Source organism: Jaculus jaculus, chromosome 1, assembly GCF_020740685.1.
Source record: "Jaculus jaculus isolate mJacJac1 chromosome 1, mJacJac1.mat.Y.cur, whole genome shotgun sequence".
NCBI classification, from domain to species: Eukaryota; Metazoa; Chordata; class Mammalia; order Rodentia; family Dipodidae; genus Jaculus; species Jaculus jaculus.
In genome coordinates, this window is record NC_059102.1 from 303,036,940 (window position 1) to 303,059,871 (window position 22,932).

General features: G+C 38.4%; 1 protein-coding gene across 4 annotated transcripts in view; it reads right to left on the bottom strand.

The window, feature by feature from the left end:
* The window catches only part of Rabgap1l (RAB GTPase activating protein 1 like), a 682,536-nt gene that overhangs the window by 473,425 nt on the left and 186,179 nt on the right, over positions 1–22,932 (bottom strand). For all 4 annotated transcript variants that reach the window (XM_045141715.1, XM_004658772.3, XM_045141714.1 and 1 more), the window contains exon 12: positions 13,678–13,771. In XM_045141715.1, the coding sequence (XP_044997650.1) occupies positions 13,678–13,771 (94 nt within the window). The remainder of the gene's footprint in view (positions 1–13,677; positions 13,772–22,932) is intronic.

Below are 22,932 nucleotides of genomic sequence, written 5' to 3' on the forward strand. Positions count from 1 at the left end.
AAGAAAAACCAGTCAGAATTACTAACACTGAAGAATATAGTTAATGAAATAAAAAACTCTGTAGAAAATCTCACCAGTAGAATGGATGAAGGAGAGGACACAATATCTAAGCTAGAAGACCAGGTGGCAGATCTAATACAGTCCAACAAAGAGAAAGACAATCCTAACAGAAAAGTATGAGTGGTAATTTCAAGATACTTGGGACACTATGAAAAGATCAAATATAAGAATTCAGAGCATAGTAGAAGGAGAAGAATTTCACTCCAAAGGCATAGTAGGCCTCTTCAACAAAATCATAGAAGAAAACTTCCCCCAAATTGGGAAAGAGGTGCCTATGCAGATACAGGAATCCTTTAGAACACCAGGCAGAAAAAACCTGGAAAGAACCTTTCCTGGCCATATTATAATCAAACTATCAAACACACAAACCAAAGAAAAAATATTGAAAGTAGTCAGAGAGAAAAATCAAGTTACCTGCAAAGGCAAGCCTATCAGGATCACAGCAGATTACTCAACACAAACAAAAGCCAGAAGGGCATGAAGTGATGTATTCCAAATCCAGAAAGATAACAACTGTCAACCAAGATTACTTTATCCTGCAAAACTATCCATTCAAATAGTCAGAGAAATAAGGACATTCCACAACAAAAGCAAACTAAAGGAGTATTTGAAGACAAAATCACCTCTACAGAAACTACTTGAAAGAATCCTTCATGCTGAAGAAAAAGAAAAGCACACATATAAGGAACCGGGAAAAAACAAACAATACTCAAATACTAGTTAACATAGGAGAGGAAAGTTAAAACCAGAAGAAATTTTAAAAAAATGGCAAAAATGAATACACACCTTTCAATATTATCTCTTAATAGCAACGGCCTCAATGCCCCAACCAAAAGGCATAGGTTTAAAGACTGCATTAAAAAGCAGGATCCTACAATTTGTTCTCTCCAAGAAACCCAACTTTCTACAAAGGATGGACACTATCTTAGGGTGAAAGGTTATAAAATGGTGTTCCAAACAAATGGACCTAAAAAACAAGCAGGGGTTGCTATCCTAATATCTGACAAGGTAGACTATAGTCCAACATTAGTTAAGAAACATAAAGAAGATCACTTTATATTGATTAAAGGCACCCTGCAACAGGAAGGCATTACAATCCTAAACATATATGCACCTAACATGGGGGCACCCAAATTCATCAAACAAACACTATTAGAACTAAGGTCACAGATAACACCAAACACAGTGGTAGTGGGTGACTTCAACAATCCACTCTCATCAACTGACAGGTCATCCTGGGAAAAAATAAACAGAGAGGCATCTGGACTAAATGAGGTCATAGAAGGAATGGACCTAACAGATATATACAGGACATTTCATCCAAAGGACGCAGAATATACATTCTTTTCAGCAGCACATGGAAGATTCTCTAAAATAGACCATATATTAGGACACAAAGCAAATCTTAACAAATACAGGAAAATTGAAATAATTCCTTGCATTCTATCTGACCACAATGGAATTAAACTACAAATCAGTAGCAAGAAAGGCTATAGAGCATACACAAAATCATGAAAATTAAACAACACACTACTAAATGATGAATGGGTCAACGAAGAAATCAAGAAGGAAATCAAAAAATTTATAGAGTCAAACGATAATGAGACCACAACAAACCAAAATCTCTGGGACACAATGAAGGCAGTCCTAATAGGTAAATTTATAGCTTTAAGTGCATATATTGAGGCCCCCAACACCTCAGCACTGAAGCAGACCAAAAATGAACCCAACATAGCTCAGGGAAATTTTGCGGAAGAGGGGGCGGAAAGAATGTCAGTCACATGTTGAGTCATGATTTGCAGACATTTATCATACCAATAACGGGGCTAACTCCACAATGCACGACCCATTTTCATTAACAAGGAGGGTCTAATGGGAGGGGGTAGATCACAGATGAGCCTAAATAATGGTACCAAACTGCCTGTATTTACTGAAAAGTAAACTAATAAATTAAATTTAAAAAAAAAAAAAAAGAGAGGACTTCCGGTTAAGATGGCGGCGTAGGTACCACGCCAAAGCAGCCTAGGGGGGAAAAAGACCAAAAAAACTCAGCAAAATACACACTTTTACTAAAAAGTGAGGTGTATAGGAAATTGAGGCGGCAGCGGAGAAGCAGAAGAGTTCCAGAGCATCCAGAGCCTGCACAGGCGGGAACAGCGGCTCCGGGGCGGCTCGGCCACCCGCCGCAGCCACGGAGCGGCAGAAAGCCGCCGGACTCTCGGCTCGAGCCGCAGGACAAGCCAGGTGCGGGATTTTCCCCTCACACCGCGCTCTCCGCAACTCGGGAAACGTGAGGGGAGAGCGGTAGCGAGCAACGGAGGGAAGAGCAGACCGCGAGGTAGAAGCACACGTGGAACAGCGATACAACCAGAGCAGCCGCGGCTCCCTCCCCTCCCCCACCACCTGAACCCAGCTCCAGCGAACACAGCAGCGGCCCAGGACCCGGCCACACCAACTTGGGCTGAGAGCAGGACCCAAGCAGGAGCAGACTTCGGCAGCAACTTCAGCGGCTCCAGCACCGGTACCAGTGGCCCCAGCAGCAGCGGACCCAGGAGCAGAGGCGGAAGCAGATCCCGCAGCAGCGGCTTCGGGGGGAACAGCGGCGGTGGACACGGCAGCAGCAGCTTCAGCAGCAGTGGTGGCTCTGGTGGTGGCAGCTACAACAGCACCAGAGGCAGCAGCAGCAGCTCAGTTTGCCCCGTAGGAAAAGCAAGTGCCCAGCTCCAGAAATCAGAACAGCAGCCCGACGACCCAGGCAGCAACTTGACTGAGACCACAATCACCCAAGGTAACTGGGATTGCACCAGGGAAGGGTCTCACTTGGTCACAAGCTGACTTGGATACCTCAACAGACCAGAAATCTAAACCTCTTTGTTGATAGAGGAACTGGTCATTATAATAACTACTCTTGCATACATACTCGGGGCTGTTTTTGATTGAATGTGTACAGTGTTTAGTTAAATTTTAGAATCTACTAGTATTTTATTCCACTCAGCCTGCTTGAATACTCCTATAGCAGGGAAACTCAACCCCTAAGAACATCTTTGTAGATACTCTGAGAGTCTTAAGAGCCACACCTATTACCTTAAGGTCCTACCCTGAAAATATATTACATCAAATCAATTGATACAGCTAAGAATATACAGCTAGCTAGAAAATCCAAGCATTAACTTAATCCAAGATGCAAAAATATATACATTATAACACAAGAAACACTAAAAAGCAGGATGATATAAATCCACCTAAAAGTATTAATGCACCAGAAATGTCCTCCAGTGAGAAAGAGTTAGAGGAAATGCCTGAGAAAGAGTTCAAAAGAATAATTATAAATATGTTCAAAGAGGTCAAAGAACACATGAAAACAATCAAAGAAGAAATCAAAGAGGAAATCAAAGAGGAAATCAAAGGAATCAAAGAAGAGGCAGGACACCAATTTAATGAAATAAAGAAGGCAATACAAGACATAAATAGGGAAATAGAAATAATAAAGAAAAACCAGTCAGAATTACTAGCAATGAAGAACACAGTTAATGAAATAAAAAACTCTGTAGAAAATCTCACCAGTAGGATGGATGAGGGAGAGGACAGAATATCTAAGCTAGAAGATCAGGTGGCAGACCTAATGCAGTCCAACAAAGAGAAAGACAAACTTATAGAAAAGTATGAGTGGGAATTTCAAGATATTCGGGACACTATGAAAAGATCCAATATAAGAATTCAGGGCGTAGTAGAAGGAGAAGAACTCCACTCCAGAGGCATAGTAGGCATCTTCAACAAAATCATAGAGGAAAATTTTCCCCAAATTGGGAAAGAGGTGCCAATACAGATACAGGAAGCCTTTAGAGCCCCAGCCAGACAAAACCCAGAAAGAAACTCTCCTCGCCACATTATACTCAAACTTCCAAACACACAAACCAAAGAAAAAATATTGAAAGCAGTTAGAGAGAAAAATCAAGTTACCTACAAAAGCAAGCCCATCAGGATTACAGCAGATTATTCAACACAAACTTTTAAAGCCAGAAGGGCTTGGAGTGATATATTCCAAGTTCTGAAAGATAACAACTGTCAACCAAGGTTACTTTATCCTGCAAACTTATCCATCCAAATAGATGGAGAAATAAAGACATTCCATGACAAAAGCAGGTTAAAGGAGTATCTGAAGACAAAACCAGCTCTACAGAAAATACTTGATAGAATCCTCCATGCTGAACAAAAGGAAAAGCACACATATAAGGAACCTAGAAAAAACCAGCTATACTCAAATACCAGTTAACAGAAGAGAGCACAGATAGAACAAGTAACACACACACACACACACACACACACACACACACACACACACACAAATGGCAAACATAAATACACACCTTTCAATAATATCTCTTAATATCAACGGTCTCAATGCCCCAACGAAAAGACATAGATTTGCAGACTGGGTTAAAAAGCAGGATCCTACAATTTGTTGTCTCCAAGAAACTCACCTTTCTACAAAGGATAGACATTATCTTAGGGTGAAAGGTTGGAAGACGGTGTTTCAAGCAAATGGGCCTAGAAAACAAGCAGGGGTTGCTATCCTAATATCAGACAGGGTAGACTTTAGTCCGACGTTAGTCAAAAAAGATAAGGAAGGTCACTTTATATTGATTAAGGGCACACTCCAACAGGAGGACATTACAATCCTAAACATATATGCACCTAACATGGGGGCTCCCAAATTCGTCAAACAAACACTATTAGAACTAAGGTCACAGATAACACCAAACACAGTGATGGTGGGTGACTTTAACACCCCACTCTCATCAATTGACAGGTCATCGAGGGAAAGAATAAACAGAGAGGCATCTGGACTAAATGAGGTCATAGAAGGAATGGACCTAACAGATATATACAGGACATTTCATCCAAAGGCTGCAGAATATACATTCTTTTCAGCAGCACATGGAACATTCTCTAAAATAGACCATATATTAGGACACAAAGCAAATCTTAACAAATACAGGAAAATTGAAATAATTCCTTGCATTCTATCTGACCACAATGGAATTAAACTACAAATCAGTAGCAAGAAAGGCTATAGAGCATACACAAAATCATGGAAACTAAACAATACACTACTAAATGATGAGTGGGTCAATGAAGAAATCAAAAAGGAAATCAAAAAATTTATAGAGTCAAATGATAATGAGAACACAACATACCAAATTCTCTAAGACACAATGAAGGCAGTTCTAAGAGGTAAATTTATAGCCTTAAGTGCCTATATTAAGAAATTAGAAAGGCCGCAAGTAAACGACCTAATGCTTCGCCTTAAAGCCTTGGAAAAAGAAGAACAAGGCAAACCAAAAAGTAGTAGACGGGAAGAAATAATAAAGATTAGGGCAGAAATTAATGAAATAGAAACAAAAAGAACAATCCAAAGAATTAATGAAACAAAGAGTTGGTTCTTTGAAAGGATAAACAAGATTGATAAACCCTTAGCAAATCTGACCAAAAGAAAGAGAGAAGAGACACAAATTAATAAAATCAGAGATGAACAAGGTAACATCACAACAGATTCCAGAGAAATTCAAAAAATTATAGGGACATACTATAAAAGCATATACTCCACAAAGTATGAAAATCTGAAAGAAATGGATGATTTCCTTGATCTATATGACCTACCTAAATTAAATCAAAATGAGATTAATCACTTAAATAGACCTATAACAAACATGGAGATCCGAGCAGTTATCAATAATCTCCCAACTAAAAAAAGCCCAGGCCCGGATGGATTCACTGCTGAATTTTACCAGACTTTTAAGGAAGAGCTAACACCATTGCTTCTTAAGCTTTTCCAGGAAATAGAAAAAAAAGAAATCCTACCAAACTCCTTCTATGACGCCAGCATCACCTTGATACCAAAACCAGGCAAAGATAGAACAAAAAAAGAAAATTACAGACCAATCTCCCTCATGAACATAGATGCAAAAATTCTCAACAAAATATTGGCAAACAGAATACAAGAGTATATCAAAAAGATCATTCACCCTGACCAAGTAGGCTTTATCCTAGAGATGCAGGGATGGTTCAACATACGCAAATCTATAAATGTAATACATTACATAAATGGGTTGAAGGACAAAAATCACATGATCATCTCATTAGATGCAGAGAAAGCATTTGACAAAACCCAACATCCCTTCATGATAAAAGTCCTACAGAGACTGGGAATAGAAGGAACATATCTCAATATAATAAAGGCTATTTATGACAAGCCTACAGCCAACATATTACTAAATGGGGAAAAACTGGAAGCTTTTCCACTAAAATCAGGAACAAGACAAGGGTGTCCACTGTCTCCACTTCTATTTAATATAGTTTTGGAAGTCTTAGCCATAGCAATAAGGCAAGAGACACACATAAAAGGGATACAAATTGGAAAGGAAGAAATCAAGTTATCATTATTTGCAGATGACATGATTCTATACATAAAGGACCCTAAAGACTCTACTAGCAAGCTGTTAGAGCTGATCAAAACCTACAGCAATGCAGCAGGATACAAAATAAATACACAGAAATCAGTAGCCTTTGTATATGCTAACAACAAACACACAGAGGATGAAATCAGAGAATCACTCCCAATCACAATTGCATCAAAAAAAATAAAATACCTTGGAATAAACCTAACCAAGGAAGTAAAGAATCTATACAATGAGAACTTTAAAACACTCAAGCGAGAAATTGCAGAAGACACTAGAAAGTGGAGAAACATCCCTTGTTCCTGGCTTGGAAGAATCAATATCGTGAAAATGGCAATCTTACCTAAAGCAATCTACACATTTAATGCAATCCCTATCAAAATTCCAAAGGCTTTCTTCATGGAAATAGAAGAAACAATCCAAAAATTCATTTGGAATCACAAAAAACCTCGAATATCTAAAATAATACTGAGCAACAAAAAAGAGGCTGGTGGTATCACCATACCTGATTTTAACCTATACTACAGAGCCATAGTAACAAAAACAGCATGGTACTGGCACAAAAACAGACATGTAGATCAGTGGAACAGAATAGAGGACCAAGATGTAAGCCCAAGTAGCTATAGCCACCTGATATTCGATAAAAATGCCAAAAATACTCATTGGAGAAGAGACAGCCTCTTCAGCAAATGGTGTTTTGAAAACTGGATAAATATCTGCAGAAGGATGAAAATAGATTCTTCTCTCTCGCCATGCACAAGAATTAAGTCCAAATGGATTAAAGACCTTAACATCAGACCGGAAACTTTGAAACTGCTAGAGGAAAAAGTAGGGGAAACCCTTCAACATATTGGTCTTGGCAAAGACTTTCTGAATACAACCCCAATTGCTCAGGCAATAAAACCACAGAGTAACCACTGGGACCTAATGAAATTACAAAGATTTTGCACCGCAAAGGACACAGTGAAAAAAGCAAAGAGGCAACCTACAGAATGGGAAAAAATCTTCGCCAGCTATATATCTGATAGAGGATTAATATCTAGGATATACAAAGAACTCAAAAAGTTAACCAAAAAGGAATCAAACAAGCCAATCAAAAAATAGGCTAAGGAGCTAAATAGAGAGTTCTCAAAGGAAGAAATACAAATGGCATATAAGCACCTAAAAAAATGTTCTACATCACTAGTCATCAGGGAAATGCAGATTAAAACTACATTGAGATTCCATCTCACTCCTGTCAGATTGGCCACCATCATGAAAACAAATGATCATAAATGTTGGCAGGGATGTGGAAAAAAAGGAACCCTTCTGCACTGCTGGTGGGAATGCAATCTGGTCCAGCCATTGTGGAAAACAGTGTGGAGGTTCCTAAAGCAGCTAGAGATTGATCTACCATATGACCCAGCTATAGCACTCCTAGGCATATATCCAAAGGACTCATCTCATTTCCTTAGAAGTACATGCTCAACCATGTTTATTGCTGCTCAATTTATAATAGCTGGGAAATGGAACCAGCCTAGATGTCCCTCAACAGATGAGTGGATAATGAAGATGTGGTACATTTATACAATGGAGTTCTACTCAGCGGTAAAGAAAAATGAAGTTATAAAATTTGCAGAAAAATGGATGGACCTGGAAAGTATTATACTAAGTCAGGTAACCCAGGCCCAGAAAGCCAAGCGCCACATGTTCTCTCTCATATGGGGATCCTAGCTACAGATGACTGGGCTTGTGTGTGAGAATGAAAATACTTAGTAGCAGAGGCCAGTAAGTTAAAAAGGAGACATAAAGGGTGGAGAAAGGAAGGGGGGAGGATACTTAATAGGTTGATATTGTATATATGTAATTACAATGATTGTAATGGCGAGGTAATATGATTGAGAATGGAATTTCAAACGGGAAAGTGTGGGGGTGGGGAGGGAGGGAATTACCATGGGATATATTTTATAATCATGGAAAATGTTAATAAAAATTAAAAATAAAAAAAATTAAAAAAATAAAAAATAAAAAAAATAATAAAATAAAAAAAAAAAGAAAGAAATTAGAGGGGCTGGAGAGATGGCTTAGCAGCTAAGGTGTTTGCCTGCAAAGCCAAAAGACCCAGGTTCAATTCCCCAGGACCCACATAAGCACAAGGGGCACATGCATCTGGAGTTCATTTGCAGTGGCTAAAGGCCCTGGCACACCCATTTTTATCATGGAAAATGCTAATAAATATTTTTTTTTAAATTATAAAGGTCACAAGTAAACAACCTAATGTTTCACATTAAAGTCTTGGAAAAAGAAGAACAAGGCAAAAGAAAGAAGAAATAATAAGGATTAGGGCAGAAATTAATGAAATAGAAACAAAAAAAAAAAAATCCAAAGAATCAATGAAACAAAGAGTTGGTTCTGTGAAATGATAAACAAGAATGATAAGCCCTTAGCAAATCTAACCAAAAGAAAGAGAGAAGAGACACAAATTAATAAAATTAGAGATGAAAAAGGTAACATCACAACAGATACCACAGAAATTTAAAAAGTCATAGGAACATACTATAAAAGCATATGCTCCACAAAGTATGAAAATCTGAAAGAAATGGATGATTTCCTTCATTTATATGACCTACCTACATTAAATCAAAATGAGATTAATCACTTAAATAGACCTATAACAAACATGGAGATCCGAACAGTTATCAATAATCTCCCAACTAAAAAAAGCCCAGGCCCTGATGGATTCACTGCTGAATTTTACGAGACTTCAGGGAAGAAATAACACCATTGCTTCTTAAGCTTTTCCAGGAAATAGAAAAAGAAGGAATCCTACCAAATTCCTTCTATGAAGCCAGCATCACCCTGATACCAAAACCAGGCAAAGACAGAACAATAAGAGAAAATTACAGACCAATTTCCCTCATGAACATAGATGCAAAAATTCTCAACAAAATATTGGTAAACAGAATATAAGAATATATCAGAAAGCTCATTCACCCTGAACAACTACACTTTATCCAAGAGATGCAGGGATGGTTCAACATATGCAAATGGATAAATGTAATACATTACATAAATGGACTGAAGGACAAAAATCACATGATCATCTCATTAGACGCAGAGAAAGCATTTGACAAAATCCAACATCCCTTCATGATAAAAGTCCTACAGAAACTGGATATAGAAGGAACATATCTCAATATAATAAGGCTATGACAAGCCTACAGCCAACATATTACTAAATGGGGAAAAACTGGAAGCTTTTCCACTAAAATCAGGAACAAGACAAGGGTGTCCACTGTCCTCACTTTAATATACTACTGGAAGTCTTAGCCATAGCAATAATGCAAGAGATGCACATAAAAGGGATACAAATGGGAAAGGAAGAGATCAAGTTATCATTATTTGCAGATGACATGTTCTATATGTAAAGGACCCTAAAGACTCTACCAGCAAACTGTTAGAGCTGATAAACACCTACAGCCATGTAGCAGGATACAAAATAAATACATAGAAATCAGTAGCATTCCTATATGCTAACAACAAACACACAGAGGATGAAATCAGAGAATCACTCCCATTCACAATTGCATCAAAGAAAATAAAGTACCTTGGAATAAACCTAACCAAGGAAGTAAAGGATCTCTACAATAAAAAGTATAAAACACTCAAGTGAGAAATTGAAGAAGACACTAGGAAATGGAAAAACAACCCTTGTTCCTGGACTGAAAGAATCAATATTGTGAAAATGGCAATCTTACAAAAGCAATCTACACATTTAATACAATCCCCATCAAAATTCCAAAGGCATTCTTCATGGAAATAGAAAAAACAATCCAAAAATTCATTTGGAATCACAAAAAGCCTCGAATATCTAAAATAATACTGAGCAACAAAAATAAGGTGGGAGGTATCACCATACCTGATTTTAATCTATACTACAGAGTCATAGTAACAAAAACAGCATGGTACTGGCACAAAAGCAGACATGTTGATCAATGGAACAGAATAGAGGACCCAGATATAAGTCCAGGTAGCTATGGCCACATGATATTCAATAAAAATGCCAAAAATACTCATTGGAGAAAAGACAGTCTCTTCAGCAAATGGTGCTGGGAAAACTGGATATGTATCAAGAAGGATGAAAATAGATTCTTCTCTTTCTCCATGCACAAGAATGAAATCCAAAATGACTAAAGACCTTAACATCAGACCTGAAACTCTGAAATTGCTACAGGAAAAAGTAGGGGAAACCCTTCAACATATTGGTCTTGGAATAGACTTTCTGAATATAACCCCAATTGCTCAGGCAATAAAACCACAGATTAACTACTGCTCATAAAGATACAAAGTTTCTGTACTGCAAAGGATACTGTGAATAAAGCAAAGAAGGAACCTATAGAATGGGAAAAAAATCTTTGCCAGCTATATATCTGATAGAGATTAATATCTAGGATATACAAAGAACTCCAAAAGTTAAATAATAAGAAATCAAATAAGCCAATTAAAAAATGGCCTATGGAGCTAAATAGAGAGTTCTCAAAAGAAGAAATACAGATGGCATATAAGCATCTCAAAAATGTTCTACATCCCTAGTCATCAGGGCAATGCAGAGTAAAACTACATTAAGATTCCATCTCACTCCTGTCAGATTGGCTACCATCATGAAAACAAATGATCATAAATTCTGGCAGGGATGTGGAAAAAGAGGAACCCTTCTACCCTGTTGGTAGGAATGCAATCTGGTACAGCCATTGTGGAAATCAGTATGGAGGTTCCTAAGACAGCTAAAGATTGATCTACCATAAGACCCAGCTATAGCACTCCTAGGCATATATCCAAAGGACTCATCTCATTTCCTTAGAAGTACATGCTCAACCATGTTTATTGCTGCTCAATTCATAATAGCTGGGAAATGGAACCAGCCTAGATGTCCCTCAACTGAGGAGTGGATTATGAAGATGTGGCACATTTATACAATGGAGTTCTACTCAGTGGTAAAGAAAAATGAAGTTATGAGATTTGCAGGAAAATGGATGGATCTGGAAAGGATTACACTAAGTGAGGTAACCCAGGACCAGAAAGCCAAGCGCCACATGTTCTCTCTCATATGTGGATCCTAGCTACAGATGATTGCTTCTGTGTGAGAAGGAAAAAACTCAGTAGCAGAGGACAGTAAGTTAAAAAGGAGATATAAAGGGAAGAGAAAGGAAGGGAGGAGGGTACGTAATAGGTTGGTATTGTATATATGTAAGTAGAAGAATAGATTAACAGGGGTGCAAAGGTACAAAGTGAGGTCAGTGGAAGGGATTGAGTAAAGGAAAGGTGGAGAGAGGGCTAATCAAAATTTAAGAGGATGCAAATAAATCAATGGAACACTCAGGAGCCATAGATCATTGTTAGAAAATTTTCAGTGCCAGGAATGGTGTACCTCCAGTGAGTTATTGGCCAGGGAGATCCCTGATGCCCCCAAAACATTATAGGCTGTTGCCGAGGCCCTTGGTTTCCCACCAGGAATTGATGGTAAGACCCTACTGCTGAACATTCCACATACTTGGGCTGCAAGGCCACTGAAAAATCCTGCTGTAACTGAGCTTATAACCTCCTCCATGTAGACCAGCTGACAGAAAGCTGGAAGAAGCCATTCTACATGTAGTTCAGTGGGAGAGAGAGAAATCACTAGTGAAGATACTCAACAGTGGACACTGCAGCCTTATAATTGGCCAGCCATGCCACATGAACCAATGGGTGCAATAGTGGCACGTCTGTCATGGTAGAAACCAACTGCCCTCCAATAGGACTGGAGGCCCACTCCATGGGGGAATATATCCCTGATACTGAAAACTTAAAACAGGAGTAGTCATGAGCCCTAGGGGTATAACATCTGCTAATGTCTGGATAAGTGTATATACTATGTTTATCAAACTGCCCAGTAAGTACTTTTCTTAATATTTATACCCTTATATTAACACTACTCTCACTTTGGGTAGAGAATCTTCTCTTTTCAGACAGTGACCTTGGGATGACTCAGAAGGTATCATAGTGCTGGAAAGAAGTGACCAGAGTCCTGAGTAACATCTTGATCACACCTTCCAAGGCTCAGGGCCTATTGCAGAGGAGGTGGTGGAAAGAACATAAGAGCCAAAGGAAGGGAAGGACTCCTTACAACATGCTCCTCCAGACACACACAAAAAAAACATATTCATGACCTCACCGTGCCTGACACTACCTACACAAGAACATCATAAGGGGAGGAAAAGATCATGACATCAAAATAAAAGAGAGACTGATTGCGATGGGGAGGGGATATGATGGAGAATGGAATTTCAAACGGGAAAGTGGTGGGGGAGAGTATTGCCATGGGATATTTTTTATAATCATGGAAAATGTTAATAAAAATTAAGAAAAAAATAAAATAAAAGAATGACCAAGGCCACCCTGAAACTGCATAGAGAATTCCAGGTCAGCCTGGGCTAGATCAAGACCCTACTTAAAAAAAAAAAAAAAAATAGGGGGCTGAGATGGCTCAGCACTTAAGGCACTTGTTTGATAAGCATACCCACCCAGGTAAAATTCCCCAGTACCCACATAAAGCACAAAGTGGTGCAGCTCTGGCCCATGCCTCTCCACCCCCTACTTGCAAATAAATGAATAAAATATTTAAGAAAGAAAGAAAGAAAAACCAAAAAACAAGGTTTAGGAGCTAAAGACAATTGCTTGACAAGCATGCAGGCCCTGCTACAAGTTCCCAGTACCCATGTAAAGCTAGATGTACAATGTGTGGTACACATTTGGAGTACATTTGCAGGAACAAGACACATGGTATGACTATTCATATTCTCTCTCCCTCTTCCTCTCTCTTTTACAAATAAATATTGTTTTAAAAAAATAAAGTAGAAGCCAGGCATGGTGGCGCATGACTTTAATCCCAGAATTCAGGTGGCAGAAGTAGGAGGATTGCCATGAGTTTGAGGTCACCCTGAGACCACATAGTGTATTCCAGGTCAGCCTAAGCTACAGTGAGACTACCTCAAAAAACCAAAGATTAATAAATAAATAAAACACATTAAGGTATATGATTTTAATATCATGGTTTTAAATTTTATTTAACAGACTTCAATCACTATAAAATTAATAGCAAATATATAAATGCACAAATTTTAATAAGAAAATATATTCTTACCATCTTCCTAGCAATTCTCCCCAGGAATAGAGGATCTTCTCAGGACAATCTTTAGACACATCACCAGTTCCACTTGAGAGTTCATTGTCACTCTCTGCAGAAGAATCACAAAAACATCACCACCTATCACTCTATTATTATTGTATAAGTGTTTACATATTATAAAGCATGAAATATGATTATGTCTAATAAAAAAACAAGTAGTATTTACCTTATTACACCCATGGTGAAACAGTAAAAATTTCATTAATAAAATTTTATCTTTAGTGTTTAAATATTTTCATTTTTTTTTAATTTTCATAAGACTTTACTGTTTACATATTACTTTAAAGAAAAAAATCATCATTAGCGAGTCCTATAGTTCCCAAACTCAGCAAATTTTCCATTTGGGTATATGGAAAATATATGGATTTTTCTTTTTTTTAGTCTTTTTTATTAATTAGTTTTGTACTCAGTGAATACAGTCAAGTTGATAATTTTCACTTATAGGTGTGATTCTGCACATATCTATACTATACATATTTAGCCAAAGGGAATAGCAAAGGATATGATATTAGAACCTGGCAGAGTGAGAGGGCTGGGGTCCCATTCCTCCCCACAGAAAGTTCAGCTAGAAACTATCTACTGACTAAAACATCCTTTTGAAAAGTCACAAAACCTGGAAACAAGCTTTAGGCACCTATATAGTATATAGAACTGAACAAATTCCAGATGAGTCAGGTAAGGACAGTCTCACTCCAACTATGCCACACTTCCCCCTTCTCCCTAGCCAGACGGAGGAGATTTCCTTGTGCTCACAGTTTCTCCAGGAGAAAAGAAGCCAGTTTCCTGAGCAGTACATGATATGGTTTCAGTTTACTAGGAGAGTAGCATAGCTTGACCACCTCGGGCTTGGGTAGAAACAAAGAAAGTTAACAGTGACATAAACCTTGATGGTACCTCTCTGTCTGTGCTCCTGCCAGCTGTGGCACTCTATCAGAAACAACAGCCAACCTCATAATAAAACACCAAATTAAGCTAATCAACTCTAGAAGCATTGCAAGAACAATCAAACTTGAGCAATCCCTTGACTGCTGATCTCCACACAGCCAGGGAATCACCCCAGAGATCCCTCCCACACAGGAAGTCTACCTTGGTGGATTCCAGGAAACAAAGGAGTTAAGATGGCTTAACAAAGGAAAGCAAGTAGTTGAACCATGTTGGCAAACTGGCTGCCCAACAACCCACTAATGTAGGGAGACTCACAGCTCCACGGATCTCAGAGAAGGGGCTAAACCATCTTGAAAGCAGGCAGTAGCTCCATCCAGGAAAAAAGCCCACCATACAATTCCAACAGGCAGAGACCCTCCCTACCCCATCTATGGAGAAGAATAGGTGCTGGAACTACTTGTTCAAGAACATCAAATAGCTACTGAACAGTCAAAAACCCATCCCACAGCTCCACACTCATGGGAAGGCAATCCCCAGGCACACAGCTCTAGGTTGGAGCCCAACCTACCTAACTATGGTTTGGTCAAGAAAGACATTTGGGGGCCAGCCTGACAAACATAGAGAGTAATAGACTAGATCTGAAAGCTCAGAAATAAATCTATGCACTTAAAAACAAGTGATTTGGGGCTGAAAGGATAGCTTAGCATTTAAGGTGCTTGCCTGAGACGCCTAAGGACCCAGGCTCAATTCCCCAGTAACCATGTAAGCCAAATGCACAAGGCAGCACAAGTGTTTGGTGGTCTGCAGCGGCTAGAGGCCCTGTTGTGCCCACTCCCTCCCTCTCTATCTCCCTCTTTCAAACAAACCAAATAATAAATATAAAAAACAAGTGATGTGCAACATCAAGCAAAAAGACAAAAGGTATCTTTGGTAAATGCTGCTGAGAACACTAGATACCCACATATACAAGAAGGGAAATGGAGGCCAGACATGGTGGGGCACACCTTTAATCCCAGCACTCGGGAGGTAGAGATAGGAGGATTGCTGTGAGTTCAAGGCCACCCTGAGATTACATAGTGAATTCCAGGTTAGTCTGGGCTAAGTAAGACCCTACCTTGAAAAACAAACAAAACAAAACAAAAAGAATGGAAATGGAATTCTACCCCACAAAAATAGGTAAAATAAACAAAAGTCAAGAAAAAAAAAGAGTAGTCTCTAGTTTTGGTATTATTTCCATAAATATCATGATTTATTTGATTACATAAACCTTTTTTAATGTAAGAAAATAAATGTAACAATAATTTTCTGTTAGTAATTTTCTTACCACACAGTAAGCACTAAGTAAATATTTACAGAATACAACTTAGATTTTTTGGTTTTTTTCCTTTGTTTTGTTTTTTCAAGGTAGGGTCTCATTCTAGCCCAGGCTGACTTGGAATTCACTATGTAGTCTCAGAGTGGCCTTGAACTCACTGCAATCCTTTTACCTCTGCCTCCCCAGTGCTGGGATTAAATGCATATACCACCACACCTGGCTATAATTTACATTTTTTGAGTGCTATACTTCTGAAACACTCTAATATAATTATTTATAAGTATTCATAATAACAATAAGCACAACAAGAGGATTCTATCTTTTGTTTCTTTGTTTGTTTTGAGATAGATTCTCCCTCTAGCCCAGGCTGACCCGGAATTTTCTATGTACCCTCAGGGTGGTCTCAAACTCAATTGATCCCCCTAGCTCAGCCTTCCTAATGAGTGCTGATTTTACATTTTTAATTATCTTTATTGTCATATGGAAAGAGAGAAATTTAATTTACCATAAACCCCTACTAATAAGCCACAAAATCATCACCTAACAGCAACGTTTTTCTTCCTGACAATCTCCCAAATTATTTTCCATCACAAAAGTGAAATCAGAATTGTAAAAACCTGGATTAGCAGAGGAAAACCACAAGCCCGGGAAGAAAATGAACACAATTTGAAATAAATCCTTGTCCCTAAGGAACAATTACAGATTCGGTGATAGCAAGTTAATCAAATATTTGAAAAGGCAAACAAAACTCAGGCAAGGAGACTAGGTGTCTTGGTCTCCTACTAAGTCTCTTCCAGTTTTAAGAAGTCCATTCCGGGCGCTCTTCTACATTTTATACACACTGTCTCATTTGCTCTTCTACACTGCTTAAAGATGAGTTGGCCCACTTTACAAATATGAAAATTGTGGCACAGAAAGCTTAATTTATTTACCCAAGGTTATCTGTTAATAATTGATAGAGGGACAGAATTCAACCATAGTCTGAGTCCAGTCACATACATATTCTTTTTCCTACCATGTTTTTGGAAAGGGATGTACTTGGCATTTAGCAGAGAGCAGTCTGTGTGCCAATGGCTAACTTCTAGGAAATGCTAAAAGCTACAGCCAAAAATGAAAGACAACCATTTAAAGCAATATGCCCATGAAACACTAATTTGCCACCACAGATCAAACTGACAGGACCCAAAAGATGTAATTCCCCTTTTTTCAAGATCTCAAGGACCCCAAGAATGTGGGTGGGCCTTGAACTCTTGATTTTCTTGCCTCCAATTTTCAAGTCCTGGGATAACAGACATGCACCACTATTTCTGGCTTGTCAACATACATACATACATACATACATACATACATACATACATGGTATACAGAGAGAGAAAGCGAGACTTTTTACCACAATGTCTGTAAGATTGTCATGAAAAAAGACCCGTTTTCATTCTTCATTGAAGTATTAAATTCTTAAACATTCATATTTTACATATCTTTCCCCTCTTCGGGAATTTAACTCCTCTGAGTACTGTAACTGATTTTTATTTATATGTAAACAGAAGCCTATAACACATGACAATATTCACATATGGAAGAAGTATCAGTATTTGTATTTCACAGCTTTATTTATAGCATACATTTGTTAAATCAGAGTAAGACAAAGATATTCACATAGAGGAATGTGAAGAATCGGGTAAATTCCCTAAAGACACAAAGTGCTCAGGTTTGGAGACTATGACTCATCAGAAGGGCATTTCATCTTTTTTTCTATTTTTTATTTTTAAAATACCACATTTCATTCAGATTTTCCAAAGGAGTGCAGAAAGGGGAAGGCTGAGGGGTATGGGAAATAAAGTGGGGAGAAGTAGACCATGTGGAGCCCAAAAGCCCATGTGGGCCATGTGTAGCTCAGAGTCATGTGACCCGGTAGATCTGGGAAAAAAATACATGGAAAGAAAAGAGAAAAGAAAGTTCAAGGAACTCCTGCCATGTGGGAAACTGGAGGAGATAAAGAAATCATGCAGAGAATTAAGGACTTGGGGGCCTTCCAGGTAGGCCTGGACCTGGGCCTAGCCAGCCCAGGCACAGCTGAGGAAAACCTCACCCATAGCTGGCTGGAAGTTCCCAAGTGATCAGAGAGCAAGAAGCCATTTCATCTTTTGACTGCAAGTGAGGCTTTGGGAAAGTTCTAAGATGTTAAGAGTGAAAGAATTTAGAGAGTGTGAAGCTAATAGTCTCAACCTGATCTACAAAGTTTATTTAAAGGGGCTCTCTGATAGAATATACTTAATTTAGGGAGTGGGAACTGGACAAGTCAAATTTTACTTCTTTTCATAGACAATTTTTGATCTATTTCAGATTATTTGCAGTATATTACTCTAGTTCAAAAAGCAGAATTAAGCAGACTACTCCAGATAGCAATAGACCCATATAGCAAGCTACAAGTTTTTTCTACATAAACATGCATAAAAGAAAAACAATACCTCAATCTTATAACATTGTAAAAATACATAGGATATCATATGTGATATATGGTAGTACTCTTTTGTTACCTACCATTTTTATTATTGCTATTGTGACTAAATCCTTGGTTGTCTGCCTATCACTTCAAAGTCACTAGAACAGCATTCCAGGTTTGTTTTATCTCTATTATCTAGATTTTTTAACATGCAAGAGGAGTGACCAATTGAAAAGCACCAAAATAAGGTACAATGGATATAAATTTTTAGATCAAACAAAATAAATATTCATGAGACTTCAATAGAATTAACTTAAGAGCTTCTCTCTTAATTTTGGCCACTCCCTGCTTTGAAGAAAAAAAAATTGTTCTTATTAGCAAAGGTTTTCATCCTACTCATAAAAGGAATTTTTCAGACCTTGACGTTTTAAAAGGAATATACATACACACACACACACACACACACACACACACACACACACACACACACACAGCCTATATGCACATAAACTATATTAGGAGCAAAAGAGTACAAAATGTTATTTTTTTCTTTTCTTCCCTTTAAGACAAGGTCTTTCACGGTGTAGTCCAGACTGGAAAGCCTTTGAACTCATGTCCTGCCTTAAACTCCAAGTGCTGGGACTACAGATCTTTTCTTAACTGAAAAAATAAAAAGGTGAAAAAGTAAACAGTAAATTGGACAATTTTTTTTTAATTTTTTTTATTCATTTTTTATTTATTTATTTGAGAGCGACAGACACAGAGAGAAAGACAGATAGAGGGAGAGAGAGAGAATGGGCGCACCAGGGCTTTCCAGCCTCTGCAAACGAACTCCAGATGCGTGCGCCCCCTGTGCATCTGGCTAACGCGGGACCTGAGGAACCGAGCCTTGAACCAGGGTCCTTAGGCTTCACAGGCAAGCACTTAACCGCTAAGCCATCTCTCCAGCCCATGGACAATTTTTTAAAAGATTTATTTTTATTTATTTATTAGAGACTGAGAGAGAGAGAAAGAGAAAGACAAGGGCGGGGGGGGGGTGTGAGTGAGAAAGAATGGGCATGCCAGGGCCTCTGGCCACTACAAACTCCATATGCATGCACCCATGTGCATCTGACTTATGTGGGACCTGGAGAATTGAACCTGGGTCCTTAGGCTTCACAGGTAAGTGTTTTAACTGGTAAGCAATCTCTCTAGCCCCACGTTTGACAATTTTGAGTTTGACAGGTTTCTCTTAATTTTACTATTGTAAACAAATAAATACTATATGAAAATAATACAGACAATGCCATGTAACTATAAACTACATAAGGGAGGAACAAGCAAAGTTTATTAATCATGTGAAGGAGATGTCTGAAAATTTATTGATGATACCTGTCAATATAAACTAGTATGAGTGTAAATAGTATGAAGGTAAATAATGTCCTATGGACAGGCCAAAACTAAAACATACATCTACATGACTATAAATATATTGTCTCATTCCATGCATGACAGAGAATATACTTGTTCTAAATGACAGCTGACGGCCATGGGAATAGCATTAAAAATCATACCAAAAAATTATCTCTAATTTCTGAAATATAACACTTCACACCACAAAAAAGCAAAGTGATTTATTACAAAGAAAATGCTAGTAGTAGAAGCCACAGCTTGAATGATTTCTTTGCAAAATAAATCATCATCACTGTCATTCTGAATCTAATTAAGATTTTCTAATTCATCCCTATTGTTACTAATCATAAATTATTAATAAAAATGTATTATTAACTATTGAAGCCTTCCCATGATACTCAAGAGAACTAGGACAGTTAATACCCCCATCAGAAGGACAATTAACAATATGAAGCAAATCTCTTCTTAATCATGACTGTAGTATAATAAATTTTAAAATCATTTTTAAATTCAGGAATAACTAGTTCAATTTATCATACGTGACTATTTTCTCAAAATAAATTGAGGGATGAAGGAGAGGAATTCCTAATATGTGAATAGAAGGAACATACATAAATAGCTATATGAAGGGATTTTTTTTTCTTTGGTTTATTTTTATTTATTGATTTATTAGAGAGCGAATGGGTGTGCCAGGACCTCTAGCTCCAGACGCACACACCACCATGTGCACCTGGCTTACATGGGACCTGGAGAATCGAACCTTGGTCCTTAGGCTTCGCAGGCATGAGCCTTAACCACTAAGCAATCTCTCCAGCCCATGAAGGGGTTTTTAAAACATACAAAGAATGACTTTTTAAAAGGACAACTACTTAGAAAAAGCCAGCTGGAAGAGTTGGACAATTAGAAGCAAAGTAGTGCAAAAGAAGGCCAGTTTACTTTAACAAGAGAGAAAATGAGCTCACTAACTGGCACCTACAGCATTAGACATTAGTTTCCCAGCAGAGGGATCACTGTCTTCACTGAGCTCTGAAAGGGAAAAAGCTACCAGCACTGTAAGAAGTATGCCCACAGCACTAGCAAAAGCAGCCACATGGAATCAGGTAGTCAAAAGGGAAAGAGTGAGTCCAGGTTCAAGTCCACATTCAAAATTTTGTTCAACACCTTCCTAAAATATAGAGTGTTGAGTAAAAACCAAGTGGAGTTACTGATCAAATTAGTTAACTAAAAATGGAAAAGACGGAGTGATTATCCAACTCTATATGTAGGAATGGGTACAAGTGAAGATATGTGGAGAGGCAGAGTAGGTAGAAGGAAGAAAGACAGATGGATAAATATTTTGAAGATGGGACATTAGGAAGAGCAATGTAAAATCTTGAGGAAATAGTCAATTTACAGATACAGAGATTGCTGAGTGCACAACATAATACAGGAGACAACACGCTCTCGCATGTGTGCATCCACATGCACACACACACACACACACACATAGTCTGTAATATGGCCAGGTGCTTATTCAGTACCTACATAAAGCCAGGTACACAAAGTGATGCATGTACCTTATATCTTAGATCATTTGCAGCAGCAAGAGGCCCTGATACACCCATTCTCATTTATAGTCATTCATTCATTCATTCTCTCTCTCTTCCCTTGAAAATAATAAAAATATATTTTTTAAAAGAGATTGTTTAGGGGGGACAGGAAGAGGAGGGTGGGGGAAAAACACAAAAATAAACCCAAAATGAACAGGAACCATTGAAACCTTTATCCTTGAAGACAGACTAAAAGACTGAATCCTCAATAGAAGCATGAGGGAAAACACCTGAAAAGAAGAGCCCTGAAGAGGGTAGAACAAAACCTAACCTTAAAAACTCTTTTTGGCTCTGGCCTGTAACTTCAGTAAGCAGTTGCTACCCACAATGAGCTGTTGATCAGAGAGAGCTACAAGGTCCCAAAGCAAGACCCACCTGAGGCAAAAGGTAAGACCCTATTGCTGAAGACACCATATACTGCCGACACAGAAAACAGAGAGACCTGGCTGGAATCCGGAAGACAGCCAGACCCCAGTTAGCCCATCTAGTGCTGGAAAGTGCTATATGAGCTACTGGGGGGAAAGTGGCCAACAATGGTCCACCAACCAGAGTTTTAAACTACTCCAAAGAAAACACCCTATAAGATATACATGCAAGTGCAATAGTGGCACACAACTTTGGTGAGTAAGCAATAGCTTTCTGATTGGCTAAGAGATCCACTCAGTGGAAAGGAACCCATATCTGGACGTGAGAACCAAGCTAGAATCCTATGGAGACAAAGATTATGCTCTCCAATGTCTAGTTCTGACTAGTCTTTGGCTTTAAGAACGGCTATATCCATCAAATTCTATCTAAATTAATGAAGCTTAACCCATCTAACCAGTGCTAACTTCACTCTTCACTGGAAAATCTGTTTTTCTTTTTTAGAAGATAACAAGACCAAAGGAGATAAACTACCCCTCACACTTCAGCCAAGCCCCAGCTGAAACCACAGAGGAATTGAGGAGGTGAGCAAGAATGCAGCTTCTATGGTGAGCCTGACAATCAGTGCCAGGGTAAAGGAGACAGGACCTAAAGATACTCAATACCTACCAAAGCAGAGATCCAGAGGGTCCTAAGAGCGCCTCACTAAAGTAGAATTAAAATACACCCACCAAGGCTCAGGGAATTTTGTGGGAGAGGGGCAGAAAGATTGTAAGAGCCACAGGTTGAGACATCATGCCCAGAAGCATTGCCTCCCCTCAACAACTGATTGCTGCTCCCACAATGCATAACCCACAACCCCATAGGGAATACCTGCAACCCCACTGAGGAGGGCTCCCAGTGGAATGGCGGCAGGGACGGGGGAAAGGGAAAGGATTGTATCAACGCATGATGTATCCATACTAAGTATGTCTGTAAATTAGAAAAAAAAAAAATAGAATGTGTTCCAGTCATCATTATACTCCTCATTCTATCAAGGTACTTGAAGATCTTCAGCAATTGCCATGGACTCAACAAATGTCTGATGAATAAAATAAAAACATTAACATCTTCAGAACCTATTTATCAACTGTCACTTGAAAATTCTGAATTTCAAATCAAAATCCTTAATTTACTTCCAAAGCTGGTATTTTTTCTGATTTACTCCATTTCCATAAGTTACA